Source organism: Mirounga angustirostris, unplaced genomic scaffold (genome assembly GCF_029215605.1).
Source record: "Mirounga angustirostris isolate CCGP_5_RB_7025 unplaced genomic scaffold, mMirAng1.0.hap1 SCAF_3, whole genome shotgun sequence".
Classification (NCBI taxonomy): Eukaryota; Metazoa; Chordata; class Mammalia; order Carnivora; family Phocidae; genus Mirounga; species Mirounga angustirostris.
The window spans coordinates 138,002,002-138,025,671 of NW_026991711.1; the positions used below are offsets into that span (position 1 = coordinate 138,002,002).

The 23,670-nt window shown below is 36.7% G+C and overlaps 1 protein-coding gene across 1 annotated transcript in view; it reads right to left on the reverse strand.

The window, feature by feature from the left end:
• Positions 1-870: 870 nt before the first annotated feature.
• Positions 871-23,670, reverse strand: part of CIR1 (corepressor interacting with RBPJ, CIR1) — a 38,125-nt gene continuing 15,325 nt past the window's right edge. The window contains exons 8-10 of the mRNA XM_045868591.3: positions 4,542-4,648; positions 2,932-3,017; positions 871-1,898 (exon numbers count right to left, since the gene is read on the reverse strand). Of these exons, the coding sequence (XP_045724547.1) occupies positions 1,184-1,898; positions 2,932-3,017; positions 4,542-4,648 (908 nt within the window). The 3' untranslated portion in view covers positions 871-1,183. The remainder of the gene's footprint in view (positions 1,899-2,931; positions 3,018-4,541; positions 4,649-23,670) is intronic.

The following is a 23,670-nucleotide window of genomic DNA, read 5'->3' on the forward strand; positions in this document are numbered from 1 at the left end:
AGGTTACTTATAATCTGTATCAAAAAATCTTTTTCTATAGCTTTCCTTTACCATCTCCTTTGAAGCACAAAGGAAAATTTGCAGCTAAGTTTAAATATGCTTTATATACCTATACTCATGAAATTATTCAATAGTTTATAATAGTCCATTCATGACATTATATAAATGCTTAACCTTTAGAAGGAAAATCTTTAATAGTTGTGTGCTAGTAGCAGAAAGGCCACCAGTGGTAGGCGGAATAATGTCCCCTCAAAGTATACGTTCTCATCCCTGGAACTGTGAATATCTTAGGTTACATGGCAAAGGGGAATTAAGGCTGTGGATAGAATTAAGATTGCCAATCAGTTTAACATAGGGAGTTTCTCTGGTGGCCCAATTTAATCACAAGGGTCCTTAAAATTAGTGCAAGAGGGATGCAGAGTATCAAAATGTCAGAGTGATCAGATGTGAGGACTTAACTTTACTCTTGGTTGTTCTGAAGATGGAAAAAGGGGCCAGGAGCCAAGGAATGCAGGCAGACTCCAGAAGCTGAAAATAAGCAAGCAAATGGATTTTCTCCTAGAGCCTCCAAAAGGAACCAATCCTGCTGACACCTTGATTTTAGCCCAGTGAGATCCATTTCAGACTTCTGATCTCCAGAACTGTGCATCTGTGTTGTTTGAAGTTTGAGGTGATTGGCAGCACAGAAAGCTAATATGCCATCCAAACGTAAATAGAACCTGAAGGGAGTTTAAACGTCTTAAGGAAACAGTGATCAAATCCACTACTGAATTCATACTAGAGAATTTCAACAATGATTATACTTTGCTTCAAGTAAATTCAAATCTTAAAAGTAATACATTTGAAGAGAAAAAAACAACGAAAATTAAATTATAGCCATTCAGTGTACTGTCATTCTTTTAATGATGTTTCAGAACAAAGAAAATGCCACAGAGTTATATGGGGTGTTTAATCTAGTAGAGGGCACAAGAAACACTTAAGCAACAGAAAATATTTTTACAGCCCCCAAAGAGATTACTTACAAATATTTGCGAAGTTCATTCTGCTAGGACTCATGTAGTTTTTGTATTTGATATGACAGTTTTCAGGAATGGAAAATTAAAACAGAGCTTTTTTATTAGAAAGACAATAGTATATAATTTAGCCCTTGCCACAGATACTCAATAAGGAAGTGGAGATATTTTTATTCCCAGGTAATTGTCACATACAGTCTCTCTTTATTCTCTCTGCTTCTGCTTCGTTCTCTTTGTGTCACCCTGGTATGCTTATCTCCTGGGCTCTCTCTGCGCACTCTTCCTCCTCTGTGTACCTCTGTGCCATGGCTTCTGGTGTCACTCCTTCCATTCCGCTCTTCACTGGGACTTCGCTGTGGCCGTTTTCTTGCTTCCCTCTGCTTGTAACCACCGTGACTTCTGCTGCTCTGGCTCCTACTGCCCCTCTCGTTTCTTTCAGGTCCTCTCTTCTCTGGGTGCTGGTTATGGCTTCTGGACTTTCTGTCAGAATCAGAATGGCTCCATTTGCTATTCTCCCCAGAACTCTCTTGTTTTAAAAACCTAGGCTTTTCCTTGGCTTTTTCTTTGTGATGGTGACTGCTAGAAAGTTCTTCATGAACTTTTCTCTTCTTAGACTTGTCCTTCTCTTCACAATCACTGTTGTTATTCCCTAAACACTTATTTTTCTTTCTTTTCTTCTTTGGTATTTTCTTTTCTTTGTTGTCACTCTCACTGCTGCTTTCTGAAGTCTCACTGGAGGAGGAGGAGTGGGGGGAGGAGGAGGAATAGGAGGAGGAGGGGGACCTATTTTTATGTTTTTTGTGTTTACTTCTGCTTTTCTGAAGCTTTTTCTTTTTTCTATCTTTTTTCTTTTTCTTTTTTTTCTTCTCAAGCCGGTCCAATTTCCTGTTATTGGGGAAAGAGTTAACATACTATGTAAAAATAGTCCTTTTGTTGACAAAAATGAAATTTTAAATAGACAATATATTTTCTTTGACACTACTGAAAGTGGTATTCAAATATAAATGCATTCTTTATTAAATGACAATTTTCTTTTAAATTATTCAAGTCACACATAAAAGTAAATGCATTAAGCCAATTCTCTCACTATACTTTCCTCAATAGTAATGATCCTTAAAGAAATTCTTACTGAATCAAAATTTGAAATTATATACCACTCTAAATAAACAGTCCTCTTGACCTCAAGGAAGCTTTATAACATTAGTTACATGCTAATGTAAACTCAAATATGTAGCTATAATCAGATGAAAAATTGATGATACGTGCCATTTTAAAGTATGGAAATACTAATCAATATTATTCTATTAAGGCATTCTGAATTTCTAAAGAGTACTTCACATTCTCAGAAGAGTAACTTGTTTATGTGTCTGAGTTACTCTGAAATAAAAATGTCTTCACTGAGGGTTCTGTCCAGCCATTCTCAAAATCCACATACTGAAACATTATGAGCTCCCTCTATTGGACTCAGCAGACATTTCTTGAATTCTTTAATCCAGAGGTAGTCTGTTTAACAAGATTCATAGTTACCTTAAATTTAAACATGTTTCAGCATTCCTCATAAAATCTTACAAAAAGAATAATACATGGCCCACAAGTGTTTTATGAGAACAAACTGTGTGCAAAGATATGTAAAAATCCATTATGAAAAGTAACACCTACAAATAAAGCTATTTCCAAACTAAATGTTCTGGGAAGAACAATGATTTTGTGCCATAATCTGAGTATACAATCTTACATTCACTTTCATATTACTGAAAGAAAGACAAAATTGTATTATTATAGCTAAAGAACAAATTAGTAGATGTGATTCATGTGTTTAAAGTTGCTTCATAAGCTCTTAGGATCAGGGTTAAATATGATACTAAGATAAAGTATAAGAAAAAACAGTTGAATCCATTAAATATACACTTTTAATTACCTGAGAAGTTTCTGTTTTTGTTTGGTTGTTAGTGACTTTAAAAATTCGACTTCTGGATCTTCTTCACCTTCACTTGCAACATATTCCTGAATCAACAAAGACATCAATAAATTGCTAGATTGCAAGACAAATTAGTTATCAGATGGGAAAGAAAACATTTACAAGTAAGGAATTTTGTGTTAGAGACATACTATAAGATGAGTATGACATCCTGGATTGGGAAGCAGGGGGTGGGGGACTAAAAAATCTTGTAGCCTGCTTGCCAAGGAGGATCATAACACACTAAGAGGTGAAGATAACTGCTTTGTCAGCATTAACAAACTTTATCAGGAAGAAGAAGATAGAAAACACAGATATAACATTTATAGCATGGCTTCTACTGTCCACCTCTTGAGTTTGAATTTAAACACTTAAGCATTTAAATATTTTATTTTTAACTTAATGAAATGTTAAAACCAAGAAGATCATGAACTTTATTTACTATTTATTTATTATTATTATTTTTTAAGATTTTATTCATTTGACAGAGAGACACAGTGAGAAAGGGAACACAAGCAGGGGGACTGGGAGAGGGAGAAGCAGGCTCCCCGCCTAGCAGGGAGCCCGATGCAGGGCTCGATCCCAGGACCCTGGGACCATGACCTGAGCTGAAGGCAGACACTTAATGACTGAGCCACCCAGGCACCCCTATTATTATTTTTAAAGATTTTATTTATTTATTTGACAGAGTGAGAGGGCACAAGCAGGGGGAGCGGCAGAGGGAGAGGGAGAAGCAGGCCCCCCACTGAGTAGGGAGCCCGATGGGGAGCTGGATCCCAGGACTCTGAGATCATGACCTGAGCCGAAGGCAGATGCTTACTGAGCCTCCCAGGTGTCCCTGCTCATGAAGTGTATAAGAAGGTCAAAACATCCACAATTTTAGCCTTTATAAATTCAACAGTACATTATCAAGTATATACCAATATATCAAACAGTACAGATATACGATTATATAGGTTATATGAAGAGTCCCTAGCAGTGTTTGAAAAGTAATGTGCCGATTTTCAGGGTACCACAAGTTTATGCCAATGGGAGTCTGGGTTTTAGTGTCAGTTCTCTCTCTAAACAACCACATGAGCCACAAGGGCAATTGCTTTACTTCTCTGGGCTCCAGTTTCCTCATTAAATAAAATAGTTTGTGGTCAGGATATCTATAACCCTTCAAATGCAACCATTTTCTGGATCTATGTACAGTTTAATAAATTAAGTAAGTTTAAAATATTTTCTATAATTTTTAGGAGTTTGCGACCATATACCACTTCTCATTGGTTCTATTTAACGTAAGTTAGCAGGAAGGAAAAAAAAAACACCTTATCACCAGTTCGGTTAGAGATTTTATCCACATAAACCTAGAGGAGCAGTTTCATTTATTAAAATATAGGTTTAAAAACAATTTCTCATTTAGGTTAAAATAATAAAGAATCAAAATCAAAATACATTTTAGGCATTTTCTTTGCTCTATCTTGCTTTCCTATGGCTATATGCATATTGGAAAACATTAAGTAGCAATTCACAAGCAATCACATTTAGATTTATAGACATTTTCAGCTTACCGATAAAAAGATCATTACCTGTGATGGATCATTTGCGGTCAAGTTTCTCCCCAGTACATTTCGTTTCAGTGCAAACCCACTGTTTCTCATCTCCGCTATTAGCTCCGAGGGGTGCATCGATGGCCCTGTTCACAAAAATCACAGTTTGAATGTATCATTTATATCTCTCTACCTTTTTTGGACTCCACAGTAGGAATGCAGTTGAAGCTTTGTTAAGTAAAATACAGCTAAATCAACTCAATAATCTTCTGCTGAGCAAATAATCAGATATGATTTTCTAAAACAGCAGTCTGGAGATTCAGAATAGAAAATAATTGCATTTTTCTTTACGTGCTAGGGGATTCTCTTCTTATGTAACTTTGTCACATTGAAAAAGATACATTTAGATGTTATCTGCTTGGCAGTTTTTGGTATAAAATCAAAGAAAAATGGTAAAAAACTGCAATTAAACTTTAATAGTTATTCTCGCAGCAAGAATTCAATTTTAAAAAGATACTTTTAAAGGTACATGAGCAATTTATTATTGTAGTTTCCAATTAAAAATTCCTCATCCTTATTTATCAAATACCAACACTGAACACATTGCCATGTGGTTGTGAATTATCAACAGAACACACACACACACACACACACGCTATGAGTCACTATTAAGGACTTTTGTTAATCTCCCATATATACACTCAGAGTTTGAAATGTCTAGTTACCAGTTTGGGGTTGGTGACAAACAATTTTAGGCTGGCTATAGGTGTGTGTGTGTGTTATATCTTTCACATGCTGCTGTTTCCACTTTCGCAAAAGCCCAAACTGAAAAGCAAGCTCCTTTTTTGGTCACATAATATATACTAAAGATACATAATATGGACTAAAGATAGATACAATTAAAAAATGATTTAAAAAATGTCTGTGCTCCTCCCTCAAACATGAATATGTTTACCATATGGAAGGAGGGATCCTTTCCTCTTTCTTTCATATTATTTCAGTTTCATTTTGTTTTCCCTGCAGGTAGCACATAAGGACAACATTTCATGAAGCTATTTAAAGTTTCTGGCCTAAATTATCTATACTGTCTTAAATGAACTACCCTGGATAATCTATCTGGAATATAAGGAAGACTAAGACAGTTCCTGCCAACAAGGAATTCGTAAGGGAGGGTTGGGGATAGAGAAACTTCAAAAACAGATTCTCTAGTTTTTTTGTTTTGTTTTGTTTTTTAAGATTTTATTTATTTATTTGAGAGACAGAATGAGGGAGGGAGAGAGAGAGAGCATGAGAAAGGGGAGGGCCAGAGGGAGAAGCAGACTCCCCACTGAGCAGGGAGCCCGATGCGGGACTCGATTCCGGGACTCCAGGATCATGACCTGAGCCAAAGGCAGTTGCTTAACCGAGTCACCCAGGCACCCCAGATTCTCTAGTTTTTTATTAAATACTTCATCTCTTTTTTTTTTCACTGCTTTATTGGTCTTTTACTAGTTATTTGCGAATTCACCTACATGTTACCATGGAAAACAAAAGACAATAAAATTCAAATCTGTTCACTTGTCAGTAGCATCTTTGGCTAAAAAGTTTGGTCGGAAAAGTTCAGGTGCATGTTACTATCTTTTATTACGATCTATGGGTTTTACCATTCTATTCATATTACCAGGAACAACTGAAAGTACGAATATAACTTTATAAAGTAGGAAATGTGTTTTCTGAAGTGTCAAAACTACATTTCCTTGTTTTTGTTTTTTTTTAAGATTTTATTTATTTATTTGACAGAGACAGTGAGAGAGGGAACACAAGCAGGGGGAGTGGGAGAGGGAGAAGCAGGCCTCCTGCTGAGCAGGGAGCCCGATGCGGGGCTCGATCCCAGGACCCCGGGATCATGACCTGAGCCGAAGGCAGATGCTTAACAACTGAGCCACCCAGGCGCCCCTACGTTTCCCTGTTAATTTTTTTTTTATGTCAAATGAATTCAGAAAGCAAACACACTAAAAATTAGGATAAAAACTACTCCAGGAAAGGGTCAAAGAGCTTGGCCATTATGATGAGAGGTTACTAATTTCATCAAAAGATGGGTAATTTTAGTAAGTTTTAAAAAAAACCACACTTTTTACATTTTAAAAAAATATTTTATTTATTTATTTGACAGAGAGATAGCAAGAGCAGGAACACAAGCAGAGGGAGTGGGAGAGGGAGAAGCAGGCTTCCCGCCGTAGGGAGCCCATTGTGGGACTCGATCCCAGGACCCTGGGATCATGACCCGAGCCAAAGGCAGATGCTTAACGACTGAGCCACCCAGGTGCCCTTTACATTTTCATTATAGCAGTTATAACTACAAGAAAATTATCTCCCTTTAGCCAGTCTGACAGATTATATAGATTATGAACCAAACAGGACTCTTGCAGCATTTGCATTGCTCCAAAACCTCAAGTGAACTCTGTGTAGTACATATGCTTGGCATACACTTCCACACTGTAAGACTAAATACTTAGGGAACCACCTGACAAACAGTATTCAATATACAGTAACAATTATTATTTTTGCCAGTTGCTATAAAACATTTATGATTATCTTATGACATATTCTTTATAATTAAAAAATGCTTTTAGAATATTTTTCAAAATCCAGTCTTATTCATATATTTTTTTATTTTTTATTTATTTTAATTTTAATTTAATTTTATTTATTTGACAGACACAGCAAGTAAGGGAACACAAGCAGGGGGAGTGGGAGAGAGAGAAGCAGGCTTCCCACGGAGCAGGGAGCCCGATGTGGGGCTCGATCCCAGGACCCTGGGATCACGACCTGAGCCGAAGGCAGACGCTTAATGACTGAGCCGCCCAGGTGCCCTCTTTTTTTTAATAATACAATATGATTTTATTTATTTTTTTGTTTAATTATGTTCAACGCAGTAAACTAGAAGGACAAATCACTGCATGAAGCATTAATCTAGAGGAGTGGATAGCCAATAGGCTCTTCAGAAAACATCTATTGTATTTAAACTATTTCTCAATACAGTCTTTTCCTTAATGTTGGTAACACATTTTATTTTTTTTTAGCTGGCATATTTTATTTATTTCTGAATATTTTTATTTAAATTCAATTAATTAACATATAATGTATTATTAGTTTCAGAGGTAGAGGTCAGTGATTCATCAATCTTATATAATACCCAGTACTCATTACATCATGTGCCCTCCTTAATGTCCATCACCCAGTTACCCCATTGCCCCAACCCCTTACTCGTATACTCTTATACTTAAACCTTCTTCTATCATCAAAAGTTCTGGGTTTAGAAGATGTGACAAGTCAGGTTTAATTAAGATATATTTAGCAAGATATCTTTATACTTCCCATGATTGTGACAGTGGCTATGAAGAATTAAATTGACAGAAATTACTCTAGCTGAGAACTCAAAATTTAGTTGATATAATAGATTATATAGATATGTTGAAAAAATACATTTTTTTATTTTTTTTAAAAGATTTTATTTATTTATTTGACAGAGAGAGACACAGCGAGAGAGGGAACACAAGCAGGGGGAGTGGGAGAGGGAGAAGCAGGCTCCCCGCGGAGCAGGGAGCCCGATGCGGGACTTGATCCCAGGACCCCGGGACCATGACCTGAGCCGAAGGCAGTCGCTCAACCAACTGAGCCACCCAGGTGCCCGAAAAAATACATTTTACAAATATATTCAAAATGCAAAATGACCACTTTCATGTATAGTGCCTTAATAATTTAAATTACAACTGTATTTGGAGCTCAGGAATGTTTGGTTTGCTCTTAGATTTGCTAAGATTGAATAATTCTAGAGAATTCAGGAAAAGGGCTTTTGTTTTAAAATGTAGATTTGTGAGGGCTCCTTTCTAGATTATTTCAGTCAGGCTAGGTTAAGCCTCCACTGCATGAAAACCAATGTTACAACTTAGAAAAGCAGATCACTGAAAAACCGTTTTCAACATTCACTAATTTTACAAACTCTTTGCTGTGGTATGGGTAAGCATCAAAATACTGACTGTGACTATGATATTCAGCTCCATGTCCCAATTAGACCTAGACTATTTTCTACTAGAAAAACACCACGAAGTCAGTGTCTCAGGAAAAAAAAAATCCCAGAAGGCGAATTATGCTGTACAAAATTATGTTTGTAAAGGGCCTAATCTATTCATTTAGAGCACTCATTTTTATAGAACTAAGCAAAAGTAATGGAAGGTAAAAAATATTCTGTAGTAAAATAGATGTTTTATCAGAGAATAATATAGGAAGTCAAAAGTTCTGGCTATGAGAAAGGCCACGTCACTGACTTCACAATTAGACAGCAGTCCCAAGTGACTCCCACAAATGGCACAAAAGAAAGCTGAATGGTGAAGGCAAAGACAGTTGGGTTTCACTGCTAGCACTAGGCCCACCTGCTCCCAAGGACAAATGTATCTTCCTTTGAAAGTTCATCGTTCCTTTCAAGCAAAACATTCTACAGTTTCGTGGTATTCAGCGGGAGAAGGGAGGGCCCTGAATTGTAAATTAGGTAAGGCTGTATTACAAATGCCTTTTACTCCTTCCCCTAAATTTAACACATTAATTTATGGCTGTTTGCTCAAAGTGTCTGCTATTTCTAAAGTGAATATAGTTTTGTTTGCTATTAAAGTGGTGACAGGGTGCCTGGGTGGTACAGTCAGTTGAGCTCCTGACTCTTGGTTTCCGCTTGGGGGGTGATCTCAGGGTTGTGAGATCAACTTCCTGTGTTGGACTCAGGCTCAGTGCAGAGTCTGCATGGGATTCCCTCTCCCTCTGCCCCTCCTGCTGGTGCCCTCTCTCACTAAAATAAACAAATCTTTTTTTTTTTTTTTTAAGATTTTATTTATTTATTTGACAGAGAAAGACACAGCGAGAGAGGGAACACAAGCAAGGAGAGTGGGAGAGGGAGAAGCAGGCTTCCCGCTGAGCAGGGAGCCCGATGCGGGGCTCGATCCCAGGACCCTGAGATCATGACCTGAGCTGAAGGCAGACACTTAACCGACTGAGCCATCCAGGTGCCCCTAAAATAAACAAATCTTAAAAAATAAATGAATAAATAAATAAAGTGGTAGGGGCGCCTGGGTGGCTAAGCCAGGGTTAAGGGTCTGTTGATTGGGGCTCAGGTCATGATCTCAGGATTATGAGACAGAGCCCTGCATCAGGCTCCATGCTGTGCATGGAGTCTGCTTCAGATTCTCTCTCCCTCTCCCTTCCCTCTGCCCTCCCCCCAGTTGCTTGCGTTCTCCAAAATTTATAAATAAAATTAAAAAAAAAATACAGTGGTGATCAATTTTTTTCCTTCTCACTGTGTATTTTAACTTTACACAGTGAAAATCTTCAAACCTAGAGAAAATACTATGTACTCCTTACACAGCTTCAACAATTATCAATGTTTTGTCATTCTTATCTATTACTTTCAACTTGATTCTTTTTTGATAGTTATTGATAGAGATTTGATAAACCTAGATTTTATTTGATAGATACAAAATCTCAGGTACCACTTTGGTATTTAATCACTAATAAACAAGGAATATTTCTTAAAAACAAAACCCTAACACCTTTATTACACCTATCTATACTGACATTTTTTTTTTTTTAAGATTTTATTTATTCATTTGAGACACAGAGATACAGAGAGAGAGAGAGAGAGAGAAAGCATGAGCAGGGAGAGAGGCAGAGGGAGAGGGAGAAACAGGCTCCTCGCTGAGCCAGGAGCCCGATGTGGGGCTCGATCCCAGGACCCTGGGATCATGACCTGAGCCAAAGGCAGATGCTTAACCATCTGAGCCACCCAGGCGCCCCTCCATACTGCCATTTTTAAAACATCATCTGATATCCAGTCAACATTCAGGTTGTCTCAAAAGTATCTTTTCATAGTTGGGTTTGTCCAGATTAGGATCCAAACAAGGTCCACACACTGCATTTAGTTCACGTATCTCTCAAATCTCTCTTTTCAAATTGAGGTATAAGTGACACAGTGCTCGCTTCAGCAGCACATACACTAAAAATGAGATATAAGTGACACATAAGTCTGTTGGTTTTTTTAAAAAAATTTTATTTATTTATTTGAGAGAGAGAATGAGAGACAGAGAGCATGAGAGGGGGGAGGGTCAGAGGGAGAAGCAGGCTCCCCGCCGAGCAGGGAGCCCGATGCGGGGCTCGATCCCAGAATTTCAGGATCATGACCCGAGCCGAAGGCAGTCGCTCAACCAACTGAGCCACCCAGGTGCCCCACACGTTAAGTCTGTTTTAATCTAAAAAATGTCACCACCTCCACCCCCTACCTGCTTTCATTTGTTGAGAGAACGGGGTCATTTGTCCTGTAAATTTCCCACATTCTGGATAGTGATGTCATTTAATATGTTCTTCTAGTCACCTGTATTTCTGTAAGTTGGTAGTTAGATCTAGAAGCTTATTATTAAATTATTTTGGCATTTTATGCCATATACTTTGGAGGAATACATAGAAAATCTTCTTAAATTTAGATTTAGAAAAATGACACTTGAAACAAACACACTGGGGCGCCTGGGTGGCTCAGTTGGTTAAGCGGCTGCCTTCAGCTCAGGTCATGATCCTGGAGTCCCGGGATCGAGTCCCGCATTGGGCTCCCTGCTCAGTGGGGAGTTTGCTTCTCCCTCTGACCCTCCCCTCTCTCATGCTCTCTGTCTCATTCTCTCTCTCAAATAAGTAAATAAAATCTTTAAAAAAAAAAAAAGAGAAACAAACACATTTCTGGCTAATGAACTAGACTAAGGAAAAAAGGCTGAGACTTCAACCTAGTATGTTTGCTGTTACCACGTAGTCATAGTCACAGTGGCAGAACCTTAAAAATGTTTTTTTTTTTTTTTTTTTTAGGATTTTATTTATTTATTTGACAGAGACACAGTGAGAGAGGGAACACAAGCAGGGGGAGTGGGAGAGGGAGAAGCAGGCTTCCCGCTGAGCAGGGAGCCCGATGCGGGGCTCGATCCCAGGACCCTGGGACCATGACCTGAGCCGAAGGCAGACGCTTAATGACTGAGCCACCCAGGCGCCCCCTTAAAAATGTTTTAAAATAAACCCCAAACATTATCACAAATAAAATATATTGATTCTTATTTCCATGAAAGTACAACCTTCTTTCTTTCCTAAAATTAAACTGACTGTATCTAGTAAAAAAAAACCCACTCCTTGTTACTAAATGTAAAAAGGACAAATAGAGACACTAGTTATATAGTACACGATTGAGAGGGAGATCTGGTCTAGTGGAAATTATCGAGAATCTTATATATGATTCCTAATATTACCTAACCTTTTTGCTTTTAAGAAAGCTTATAGAAAGTTATCTTAAAAAAAGACTGAAAAGGGGGGCACAGTAATGCAGCACAAGTCCCAGGGAAAAAGTGAACAAAGCTATTAATAAAGTGTGTGGGTGATTTTTATTTATATAGATGAGAATGTTTTATGTATGATTTTCTAAAGGTTATGCAAGAACCAATTGTACTGAATTGTAATAAAACTGCTCCATACTGGGAATTTTCCTGACACACTGCCAGTTCAGCTTAGTGGAGGCTGGAAACAATAGGGTTTCTTATTGCCCTTATTCCAAGTTCATACTGAAGACAGCTAATTTGATCTCTATTAAAACATACAATGTAAAGGAAAAATTAAACATTTCATTTTAGTCTGTGTGTCTAGAAAATACACAAAAACAAGGAAAAAATAAAACCTCTTATTGTATGCCAGTAAAGAACACTATTTATTAAAAACAATCTTCCCTTAACAGAATTAATAGTTAAATATATGACTTACATTTGATTATATCTTCAACTTAAGTTATATGCAAATATTTTAGTGATGATACATCCAGTGATAATAAAGTGAATTCATAGTCCATAGAGGACTAAGAAAAATCATTTGTGCTGTGATGAACATGAAGTATTAGAAGTTAGCACCATGTTTTAAGAATATGAATGCTACTCAGAGAGAATATGAGAGCTCTTGAAAATTATTCATCCATGAACCTCAAAAACATTATGTTGAGCCAAAGAAGTCAGACACAAAAAATACATACCATATGATTCCATTTATATGAAGTTCATGAACAGGTAAAACTAACATATGAGATTAGAAATTAGAATAGCAGTTGTGGGTGGAGGAGGCTGACTGGCAAGGGACATAAGGATATTTTCTGGGTTATGGCAATACTGTGCTCTGTATCTTATCAGAGACATTGGTTACATGGGTACATACATCTGTCAGGCTCAAACTCTACGCTTAAGAACCAATGCATTTTATTTTATTATTTTTTTTTGAAAAAAAATTTTTTTTAAAGAACCAATGCATTTTAAAGAAAGTTACACATGGTATTTTAAACCGGTCAACAGTAATTACTGAATGACCACGTTATTACAGATTCTCACTACATTTCTGTATTACGTCTAACTATGGAGAGAGCCCGGCAGAGGAAATTTCAACTAATTCATCCCTACTATATAATATAGAAAGTGATTTTAAAAAATCAGTATGTATTACTGAGCAATTATTTTATTTCATTAGGCCTCTTAGAGAACGGAGAACTTAGTTTTTGCCTTCAAGTTTATAATCTTTTGGGGAACACTAGTTCATATCAAAGAACAGGAAAAATATAAATTATAAATTATAAGTCTGTGTTATGAGATATATTCAGAGAAGATAAGAAACAGTGATGTTTATAATAGTTAGCAAAACCTTTCCATTCAATCACTAAACTATTATTTGTTAAGCATGTACACTGTGCAAGGCATTGGGACACAAAGATAAGTAAGATACAGTTCCTAATTCAGAAAAGCTTAGACTTTCCAGGAAAGAACAAGAAACTGAGTTTGATTTTCAAACTCTCATATGATTTAGGAAAAGGTAAAAAGTAGGGCATTCTAAGTGAGTGGAACATGATGAAGGTTGTTAACTTCATTAAGTGTGATTTGCGTAGCAGAATTAATATTTACTAGGTGGACTACATTTCATTCATTTTCCTTTTCCAGGAAATCACTAGCTAATTTCCTTTACTTGAACCTGGCAGACCTTGAGTAGATGTAATGATGTTAATTGGAAGAATCATGTAAAAGAGAGTTATGACTGTGATCTGAGAATCTTAATACCCCTTGGAGGTTATGGAAAGCATAGCTCCCACTGTCCCACACATGCTTTTAACACAGAGCAGAGTCATTTACTGATAGAACAGGATTACAATTAATTTGTTAATGTCAATGGAATTTCAAGGCCTAGTCCCTGTAACAACAAATTTAAGCACTGAATTATAATAGTGCTTATAAATAGTTAGAAATGCCTTAACCATTGGTAATCACTTAAAATAAAAGAGCCAAAATTTAGAGTATTAATCAAGAGCACCATTTTGACCTTTGAAGCACCATGACTTGACAAGTTTTACTGAATTATCTCTTTAATAGGTCAATATTTCTTTTCAGCTAATTAGCTTCCACGTGCATTAAAAAAAAAAAATTGGTTCCTGACTGATCAACTACATAAAGGAGAGAAATGGTGACTAACTTCACTTCTTTATTTTGAGGTCAATCCTTTATTTATTAGTTTTAATATCTGCCTACTTTAGGAGTTTAGCCTTTTTTTTTTTTTTTTTTTTTTTAAGTAGGCTCCATACCCAATATGGGCTTGAACTCATGACCCTGAGAGCTGCATGCTCTACTGACTGAGCCAGCCAGGTATTCCCAATTTAGCTTTAATAAGATTCTGGTAACACAAATACTTTTTCTGCAGTAGAATTATGTTGGAGAATTAAACAAAAATTCTGCCATCAGATATAGGTCTATCTTAGTAGCTATGCTGGTAGGATTCAACTTCTTCAAGGAGTTGCATAAGGGAACTCCATAACAGATTCAGGGAGATTTGCCAGATGGCAACTGAGTTTATCATCTTTCTTTCTACAGAAAAGTGCCTCTCGCATGCTCCTAGGTATCTTTCTAGCAAAGCTTATGACCAGTTATTTTGCGAAATTTCCCAAACATATTCTGAAGTGACAAAATATTTTCAACATAAAAAGCTGATGAAGGGGCGCCTGGGTGGTGCAGTCGGTTGGGTGTCCAACTCTTGGTTTTGGCTAGGGTGGCGATCTCAGGGTCATGGGATTGAGCCCCACATCGGGCTCAGCGTGGAGTCTGCTTGGGTTTCTTTCTACCTCTGCCCTCCCACCTGCTTTCTCACGTGCGCATGCTCATTCTCTCTCTTGCTCTCTTTAAAATAAATGAATAAATCTTAAAAAAAAAAGGCTAATGAAAAGACGGAAGAGCAGCATGTGGAAACTGTTGCAGAAAACTTCTATCAGTGCTACAGTTTAGTGTAACATTCTTCAAGGAAATTAAATCAAGAGTTAGGGAAAATTAGGTAAGGAAAAGAGCATTCATAGGCAAACAAACCTTTGTATTAAGTGTAAAAATAGTATGTTCCTCAATTTAAGCTATTTATTCATTTTCATATTGAATGAAACACATTAAAAACCATGGTGTAAACAGAACTCATAGAGACATGTGAAACATACCTACCTAACATCAGTTTAGCCATTTGTAGTGTGACTGGTTCTGAGACTTAGACATTATAAAGAAAAAGAAATTTTGTACATGTCAAAACTATCCAGCGGCACTCTTTTGAATTTGAAATTTACTTTCATTAAAAATGTAAAATTTGCCATATTATATGAAGTCAGTTCCAAATATTTTAGCTAAGTTAAAAAAAATGGCAGAGCAACTTTAAATATATAGGAACTTAAGCCTAAAAAACCAAAAGTCAAATAATTAGTATAATATGAAACTATAATGTTAACAAATTTGGATTCAATGTTTATTCACTATTATGTTGCTTTAACAACTTTTAGATTTTGGTACAATATATAAAGAGCTTGAAAGTCCTCCCATCCTTACAACAACAAAAAGCTGAAAAAATTGAAAATCAACAAATCTTCTGGGAGGTATTAGAGAATTGAGGCCACAGGGTAAAACACTGCCCCCAAAACAGGAGAGAACCGCGATACAGAGAATCACAGTTTAACAGGATCAGAAACCACCAATGGAGTCAGCAACTACTAGGAATCCTTAAAAGAATAATATACTATTGTTGGACTGAGCACAGACTAGCTTGAGAACTAAAAATACTTTAATGAGTTTTACTTCCAGGAGCCTCACCAGGTTCTCACTGTGAATATAACCCCCTTATACTTACCTTCCAACAGTAGGAAGGGAAAATTAACCATTTTGAAAATATGCCCAGAGCATTTTGTTGTCCTGAACATATGCTCACTCTCAAGGGAAACTATTTTACCAGAGCCTAACCTACGTGGGAAAAAAAAGAAGCTGAGAAGTAGGGAAAAAAAGCTGAGAAGCACCTGTGAAGGTTATAGCCCAGGAGCATAGGCTCACTAAAAAGAGTGAGATTTAGGAGCACATGGCTGGTTCAGTTGGAGAAGCATGCAACTCTTGATCTCAGGGTCATGAGTTTGAGCCCCATGGTGGGTGTAGCAATTACTTAAATAAATAAATAAAAATAAACCTTAAAAAAGAAAAGAATGAGACTTAGTCATAGGATTATAGAATGATTCCCCTTCCCCTATATCTTACCACCACATCAATAGGGCTCCTATATAAAAAGAGGAGACTACAACTGAAGCAAGGCTCAGACTGTTATATGTTATAAAGAAGCAGCCTGTAGGGACACCAAAAGATAACAGGGGAGACAAAAATAAGGACACTAGAGGAAATTCAGGCCCTGACATCTACAGCTACACCCAACTGTAAATACAACCTAGCTCCTAGCCAGATAAACATAAGACCTCACACTAAAGACACATCATGTCCAGCTTTCAACAACAAAAAATTACAAGTATGCTAAAAGACAAAGCAAGCATCAGAATCAGACTTAGCTATGATGGAAATTTTGGACTTATCCGATTGGGAATTTAAAATAAGACTAATATGCTAAAGGTTCTAATGGACAACATGTAAAAATAGATGGATAATAAAAACAGAGATAGAAACTCTAAGAAATAATCTAAAGGAAATGCTAGAAATAAAAAACATTAACAGAAATGAATGCCTCTGATGAGCTCATCAGTAGATTGGACATGCCTGAGGAAATAATCAGTGAGCTTTAAGATATGTCAACAGGAACTTCTCAAACTGAAAGCAAAGGGAAAGAAAGTGAAAAAAAGAAAACCAGAATGTTCAAAAACTGTGGGACAATTACAAAAGGTACAACATATATACAACAGGAATACCAGAAGGATAAGAGAGAAAAGTGAGATAAAAGAAGAAATACCTGAAATGGATGAGTGTTCCCAAGACTAATGGTAGACTACAAACCACAGATTCAGGAAGCTGAGAGATCACCAAGCATGATCAATACCAAAAAATCTACCCTTATAACATACTCAAAGTGCAGAAAATCAAACACAAAGAGAAAATCTTGAAAGATGCCGGGGTGGGGTGGGGTGGGGGTGGGGAACCCTTACCTAGAAAGGAACAGAGATAAAAATTACATCATGCTTCTCTTAAAAAACCATGCAAGCAACAGGACAGTGAAGTATTTAGTGTTGAAAGATAAACCTACCAACACTGAATTCTGTAACCAGTGCAACTGTCCTTCAAAAGTGAAGGACAAATAGTTTCTTAAACTAACAAAAATTGAGGAATCTGTCACTAGCAGACCTGCCTTGCAAGAAAGATTAAAAGATGTTCTTCAGAGAGAAGGAAAATGACACAGATCAGAAATCTGGATCTACATAAAGAGCATTTGAAAATAAAATATAAAATATTTTTTCTTATTCTTAACCGATCTAACATAGTATCTTGTTTGAAAATGCTGGTGGTATTCTGATAGGGACTGCATTAAATGTGTAGACTGCTTTGGGTAGTACAGACATTTTAACACATTTGTTCTAATCCATGAGCGTGGAATGTTTTTCCATTTCTTTGTATCATCTTCAATTTCTTTCATAAGTGTTCTATAGTTTTCAGGATACAGATCTTTTACCTCTTTGGTTAGATATTTCCTGGGTAACTTATAGAACCTTGAAATTTCAGGGCACCTGGGTGGCTCAGTCGTCCAAGTGTCTACCTTTGGCTCAGGTCATGATCCCAGGGTCCTGGAATTGAGCCCCGCATCAGGCTCCCTGTTCAGCAGGAGACCTGCTTCTCCTTCTCCCACTCCCCCTGCTTGTGTTTTCTCTCTCACGCTGTCAAATAAATAAATAAATAAAATCTTTAAAAAATTAAAAAAAAATCAAAACTTCCGTTTTTAAAAAAAAAAGAACCTTGAAATTTCTTGAGTGACAGGAGTGTCTGTTATTCATGATGGGATCTGACAGCTTATATTAATGAGGCGACTCATGGTGAGTGCCTAGATAGGTTAGGCTAAGGAGATGAGTCAGGACAGGGTTGGCCACACCAGAAAGATCAACCATGTTATTAGAGGGTTGGAGCTTTGAGCCACATGACATTAGCCTGATCTCTGGAGAAGGGAGAGGAACTAGAGGGGAGTTCAGCTATATGGCCAATAAGTTAATCAATCAAGACTATGTAAATAAACCCTAATAAAAACTCTGGCTTAGGTGACCTTCCCTAGTTAACAATACTCTGTGCATAATTGATGTGCAAGGAGGGTGACATGCGTAGACTCCATGGGAAGAGGACACTGGATGTTAAGTGTTTGGAATGGTGGGTGGAAAAAAGGCAATTATAATTGTGTAAGTGTGAAATTTAAAGGCAAAGAAAATGATACTAAATCTACCTTCTTTACTACATATTGTATGATTTCATTTATATGAAATGTCTAGAATAGGCAATCTACAAAATAAGTAGAAAGTAGATTAGTGGCTGCCCAGGGCTTGGGGAGACTAGGAGCTGGAAGGTGAAGGGCTGAGGGGTTTCCCTTTGGGGTAATGAAAATATTCTACAATTAATTATGGTGATGATGGATGTATAGCTCTTGTAAATATACAAATTCAAACCACTGAAATGTACACTTTAAGGCATGAACTGTATGGTATGTAAATTTCAACTCAATAAAGCTGCTAAAAAAACACCTGGTCAAGAAAATGAAAAGACAGGCAACAGACTGGGAAAAAATATTTGTAGGAGACACATCTGGTAAAGGAATATCATCTAAAATATACAAAGAATTCTTAAAACTCAGCACTAAAAACAAACCCAATTTTAAAAAAATGGGCCAAAGGCCTTAACAGACACCTCACCAAGAAGATACACAGAGGGCAAATAAGCATATGAAAAGATGTGATGCATCATATGTCATCAGGGAAATGCAAAATAAAACAACAATATACTACTGCACACCTATTATAATGGCCAAAATTCCTAACATTGACACTGTTAAATGCTGGCGGGGATGTGGATAACAGGAACTTTCATTCACTGCTGATGGGAATGTAAAAATGGTATGGCTACTTCAGAAGACAGTTTGGCAGTTTCCTATAAAACTAAACAAACTCTTACCACAGTATCCAGCAATCATGCTCCTTGGTGTTTACCCAAAAGAGGTGAAAACTTATGACCACATAAAAACCTGCACATGGATGTTTATAGAGCTTTATTCATAACTGCCAAAACTTGGAAGCAACCAAGATGTCCATTAGATCGATAAACTGCAGCACATCCAGATATTGGAATATTATTTAGCACTAAAAAGAAATGAGCTATGAAGTCATGAGGAGGAAACTTCAGTGCATATTACTAAGTGAAAGAAGCCAATCTGAAAAGGCTACATACTATTAAGATTCCAACTACATGATCTTCAGGAAAAGTTTAAAACTATGGAGACAGTAAAAAGTTAGTGGTTGTCAGAGGCTCGAGGGAAAGGAGGGATGAACAGGCAGAGCACAATTTCTAGGACAGTGAAACTACTCTGTATGATACCATAATGTTGGAAACATGACATCATACCTTTGTTCAAACCGACAGAACATACAATGCTGAGTGAGTCCTAATGCAAACTATGGATTTTGGGAGATAATGATGTGTCAGTATAGGTTGATCAATTATAACAAATGTGGGGCGCCTGGCTGACTCAGTGCGGTGCAGCACGCCAACTCTTGATCACAGGATTCTAAGTTCGAGCCCCATGTTGGGTATAAAGATCACTTAAAACTAAAATATTAAAAAAATTGTAACACATGTACCACTCTTGTAGAGGATGGTGATAATAGGAGAAGCTATACATTTGTGGGAGCAGGGTGCTATGGGAAATCTCTGTAGTTTCCTCTCAATTTTGCTCTGAACCTAAAACTTCTTTAAAAAAGTAGTCTAGGGGCACCTGGGTGGCTCAGTCGGTTAAGCGACGGCCGTCGGCTCAGGTCATGATCCTGGAGTCCCTGGATTGAGTCCCGCATTGGGCTCCCTGCTCGGCAGGGAGCCTGCTTCTCCCTCTGACCCTCCCCCCTCTCATGTGCTCTCTCTCTCGTTCTCTCTGTCTCAAATAAATTTAAAAAATAAAATAAATAAATAAAAATAAAAAAGTAGTCTATTAAGAAAAAGCACAAACAAAAAACAAAAGAATTAAGTAGGAGGCACACAGATATATATAACTATTAAATCTATTAAGAAGGCAAAAAAACAAAAACAAAAATACCCCTCTTACCTTGAAAACCCCCACTGTGGATTTAAAATAATGTTTAATTTCAGTATACACTAAAAAAAAATACGGGACAGATGGTAAGAGTCAATGGTAAGAATAAGGGCCGGGCGCCTGGGTGGCTCAGTTGGTTAAGCGACTGCCTTCGGCTCAGGTCATGATCCTGGAGTCCCGGGATCGAGTCCCGCATCGGGCTCCCTGCTCGGCAGGGAGTCTGCTTCTCCCTCTGACCCTCCTCCCTCTCATGCTCTCTGTCTCTCATTCTCTCGGTCTCAAATAAATAAATAAAATCTTAAAAAAAAAAAAAAAAGAATAAGGGCCAAAGAGTATGGGTAAGAGGCAGGTGGGCAGGCCATTTAATTATACTGTAATATAAAAATATTTTATAAAAATTCAGTCACCACTGAAGCTTGAGAGTTTTACATGTAATTCTGATGTATTTAGAGTGCATGGAAACTTACAAAGTTAAGATGATCTTATCGGTAGAAAAGATATTCTAAACCAGCTTAGCCAAAAGAAGCATTTTGATTGCCTAATTTAACTCTGTAAAGGAGAAGTAAATCTTATAGCTGGTCTCTGTAAACCTCACAGCTGGAACATTCTAACAGCACCTTGCAGTTTCCAGTGATCAAAGTAAGTTACTTTATATACTAAACTAAGAATTTCATAATAGAAATAATGCAACACCAGGGGGTGCGGTTATCATGAAATAATTACACTCCTGGGAGATTACAGGCACAAGGCTGTACCCCAGGGGTGTGATTATCCCATGATAACCACATCCACTGAAATTGCATTATTGCAAAAATAATCTCTATTCACCGGTGAGACATTATTCAATAGGTGATTTTTTAAAATGAAAAGATTTTTTAGCTTGAATCAGCAAGTGGATTAGGAAATTGGCCAGTTTATTTTTCATTGCATTCAAATTCAGAATAAAACATCATTATTATTTGCTTTCCTATTTGATATAGTAGAGTTTTTTATTTTGTTTTTGAGAAACCTTTAAGAGTTTCTCTTAGTGTTAGTTAAGTGGCACTGCTAAATTCAGGTCAAACTTCAAACATATTAATTAAGCAATAAAATTTTAAATAATTTACTTCTATGTAAAAAATTTTAATTCTTCTAAAATAATATTCACTTAAAAATTACAAATGTACAACCAATGTTAATATATTGGTCTATTTCCTGCCATTTTTCTACAAGTAGCTGTCTATATGTCTACCTACAGATAGCAAGAGAAACACAAATGGAATCCATGTAGCTACTTTGTTTTATAATCTGTTTTTTTTATTTGACCAAATGTTTTTGACAACATCCATATCATTAAATCTTCATATCATATCAATTGTTCTTACATACAGCTGAAGCTGATGGTTCTCAATCTTGACAGTGCATCAGAAATAGATCAGTAACTTTCATCATCTCCTGTGGTATCACAGATGGTGAAAGTTACTGATCTATTTTTACCATAATTTTATTATAGAGTTCAGTGCTTTGAGATATTCTCAGATGAATAAGATAAAGGATTTAAGAAATTAAAAAATATCCTGGGTATTTACCAGTATTTGTTCACACATTTGTCAGTTTTAAAGGAGAAAATGGAAATGGAAATTTTCCTAATGCCTTTTTCTATAGTGAGGCAAAGAATTAGACTGCTAGTTATTTCTCATCATGAATATACAATTTACAAAACACCAGCAACTCTTTGTTTTATTTAGCTGTTCCCACTATTCTGAAAATAAATTTAATATAGGAGCACAAAGGAAAACATTAGCCTTCTGAAGGATATCATGAAATATTCAATGTCTATTAAGCCTAAATTTTAAGTTTCTCTCCCAATTTTAATCACACATTTTAATATAAAAGTAAAAGAAAGTCACTTGTAATTTCACCAAATTATTAAACTATTTCATTCTTCCATGTTTCCTTCCAGTCCTAATGTATACGCATGTAGTTTTATATTATCAAAATCATAATGTAGATTCAATTAGTATTCCTTAGTTCACTAAATATAGCAACAGTTTATTCTGCCATTCCCCTAGTGCTAGGTATTTAGTTTATAAGAGTGAAAAATTAGAAATGATGCTGAAATGAACATTTCCCTTAAAATCAAAAAAAGGATTTTCATCACATTACCATCTTTTCTTCTCCACTGTACTATCCCACTTCCAAAAACAACACACCACACTACACAGGATATTCTATGGCATCATTTTTGCCTAAACCTGTTTTCCTAAATTTTCAGATCATGATCATCCTCTAGGGGTGAGAGTCTCAGACTCCTTTCAGGACTGATTCAATAGGAGCTTGGGAACCAATATCTATCTTTAACAAAAAAACAAAAAAATTTTTTTAAAGAGAGAGCACGCACATGCAAGCAGGGGGTGGGGGGAGGTGCAGGGGGTGGGGAGAGAGAGAGAGAGCAGACTCCCTACTGAGCGCAGAGCCCAGCACACGCAGGGGTAAACCTCACAATCCTGAGATCACGACCTGAGCTGAAATCACAAATCGGATGCTTAATGAACTGAGCCACTCAGGAGCTTCCCCTTATCACTTTCTTATAAATTCCTGGAAGCTGAATTTTTAGGTAAAAGAATATGAATGTTTTTAAGGCTTTTGATACATACCACCAAATGACTCTTTAAAAAGGCTATTCCAATTTATCAACAGTGGATTAAAATATTAATTTTACCACACTTGCTTCAACACTGGATGTATACTTCTTTTAAATCTGCCAAATTTGGTAGGCAAAAAGATAAAATATTATTTTAGTTTTCATTTCTTTGGTTTTTTTTTTTAGATTTTATTTATTTGACAGAGAGAGTGCGCACAAGCAGGGGGAGCAGCAGAGGGAGAGGGAGAAGTAGGGAGCCTGACATGGGGCTTGAACCCAGGACCCTGAGTTCGTGACCTAAGCTGAAGGCAGATGCTTAACTGACTGAGCCACCCAGGTGCCCCTATTTCTTTGGTTATTAATGCTCTTGAAAATGTCCTCATAGGTTTAATGGCCATTTGGAGTCCTCCTTTTCTAAGCTACGTATATTTGTATCTTTTGCTCTTTTGCGTTTGTATGTTCATCTTTTTCATGTTGACTTGAAAAAACATTTTATATATTATTGAAAGAACATTTTATATATTAGTGATATCAACTATAGTATTTCCATAAAATTAATACTTTTTTTTACCCTCTACCACCCCACTGCTCAATTCATTTAGATACAGAGAAATAGTCACTAATTTGTAGACATCTCAAGCTTGGTTACAAATATGTTAAGACTTATTAGAAGCTAAAAAATACAGTATTTTTCTATTTGGTTCACTTTATTTTGAAAAAGTTTATATGACTGAAGAACAGTATTTTTTTTTTTTTAAAGATTTTATTTATTTATTTGAGAGAGAGAGAATGAGAGAGAGCACATGAGAGGGGGGAGGGTCAGAAGGAGAAGCAGACCCCCTGCCGAGCAGGGAGCCCGATGCGGGACTCGATCCCGGGACTCCAGGATCATGACCTGAGCCGAAG